We start from the raw sequence: 1,653 nt of genomic DNA on the forward strand, positions 1-1,653 counted from the left end.
CAGGGGAAGCGGATGGAACAGGGGCTGGGAAGGGGAAGGCACCTGGCGGAGGATGGGAGCGGCGGGGCGGGGGCGCTGCGGCTCCAGTGACTGGCTCAGGGAAGCATCTCTCAGCTCCGTGCCGGCCCCGGCCCCTTATAAGGGCTGCAGGCCCCCGGCGCCGGAGCATCTTCGCACAGCAGCGCTCAGGGGTGGGGGAGACGCCGGGGCTCGGCAGCAGGGACCCCCGTCTCCCCGGGGAGCAGCGGAGCCCCCCATGCCCGGCGGCAGCGCGGCGCCCCCGCCCGGCCGAGACCGGAGCCCGCTGGCCGGCAAGCGGCCGGAGCGGGCAGCCGCGGCCGCGGGCGGAGGAGGCGGCGGGCGGCTCGGCGCTGTCCGGGGCCGTGCGGGCGCTGGAGCTGGCCGAGGCCCGGGCGGCGGCTGCTGGGAGGTGGAGGCCGGCGGCGCTGGGAGCTGGAGCTGGAGAGCCGCGTGTTGCAGCAGCTGCCACCTGCGTCTTGGTGCAGGCGAGACTGCGCGTGGTCGGCGCGCCGCCGAGAGCCTGGCCCGCCTGGGCAGCGCCAGCCGGCCAGGCCCGACCCACCTGGCGGCCCACGGGCCAAGCGCCTCAAGAAGAGCCTGCGGCGCTCCCGGTAAGGCGCGGCCGCCCCGCCCTGTGCCTCGGCGCTGGGCGGCTTGCGTGCCCTGGTCGGCGGGCTAGGCTTTGCGCCGCGTCCGGCCGTGCCGCCCCGGAGCCGCCCGAGTCCCCCTTCAAGAGGAGCCTGCCAGGGCCGGGCCCGCTGAGGCGGAGAGGCGGGCTCCGGCGGCGGGGGCACCTTGTGCGTGCCCGAGGGGGCCCATCCTAGGGGGGAGGGATGGCCCCCTGTGCTGGGGGTTGGGCACCTTGTCCGGGGGAGGATCCCTTGGTGTGGGGTCACCTTGTTCCTAGCGAGGGCCCCATCCTGGGGGAGGGGGTGCTGGCTGGGGGGGCACCTTGTCCTGGGAGGGGCACCAGCGGGGGGGGGACACTTGTCCTACGAGGGGCCCCATCCTGGGGGGGAGAGAGATGCTGACGCCCGGGCGGGACACCTATGTCTAGCGAGGGGGCCCCATCCTAGGGAGGGTGGGACACCTTGTCTGCCGAGGGCCCCATACCCGCGGGGGGGCACCTTGTCCTTGCCGAGGGGCCCCATCCTCGTGGGATGGAGGACCCTGTGCTGGGTGTGGAGGCACCTTGTCCGGGGGAGGATCCCTGTGTGGGGGGTCACCTTGGTCCTAGCGAGGGGCCCATCCGGGGGGAGGGGTGCTGGCTGGGGGGCACCTTGTCCTGGGGAGGGGCACCAGGCCGGGGGGGGACACCTTTGTCATAGCGAGGGGCCCATCCTGGGTGGGAGGGGTGCTGGCCCGAGGTTGGGGGGTCACTTGGTCCTAGCGAGGGGCCCATCTGGGGAGGGAGGCCCCTGGTGCTGGGAGTGGGGCACTTTTTCCGGGGGAGGTCCCTGTGTGGGGGTCACCTTGGTCCTAGCGAGGGGCCCCATCCTGGGGGAGGGGTGCTGCCCGGGGTGGGGGGTCACCTTGTCCTAGCGAGGACGGCCCCATCCTGGGGGGGGGGCGGACCCCGTGTGCTCGGGGTGGGGCCTTGTCCGCGGGGGAGGATCCCTGTGTGGGGGTACC

General features: G+C 75.0%; 1 protein-coding gene across 1 annotated transcript; it reads left to right on the forward strand.

Moving 5' to 3' along the window:
• The first annotated feature begins 256 nt into the window (after window positions 1-256).
• TRNP1 (TMF1 regulated nuclear protein 1) lies at window positions 257-845 on the forward strand. Its single transcript, XM_075060884.1, is given in 8 exon segments — window positions 257-313; window positions 315-413; window positions 415-492; window positions 495-527; window positions 530-598; window positions 601-633; window positions 635-718; window positions 720-845. Coding segments are annotated over 8 exon segments (579 nt in total).
• The last annotated feature ends 808 nt before the right edge of the window (window positions 846-1,653 follow it).

The sequence above is a fragment of the Chelonoidis abingdonii genome, chromosome 25 (assembly GCF_003597395.2).
Source record: "Chelonoidis abingdonii isolate Lonesome George chromosome 25, CheloAbing_2.0, whole genome shotgun sequence".
Classification (NCBI taxonomy): domain Eukaryota; kingdom Metazoa; phylum Chordata; order Testudines; family Testudinidae; genus Chelonoidis; species Chelonoidis abingdonii.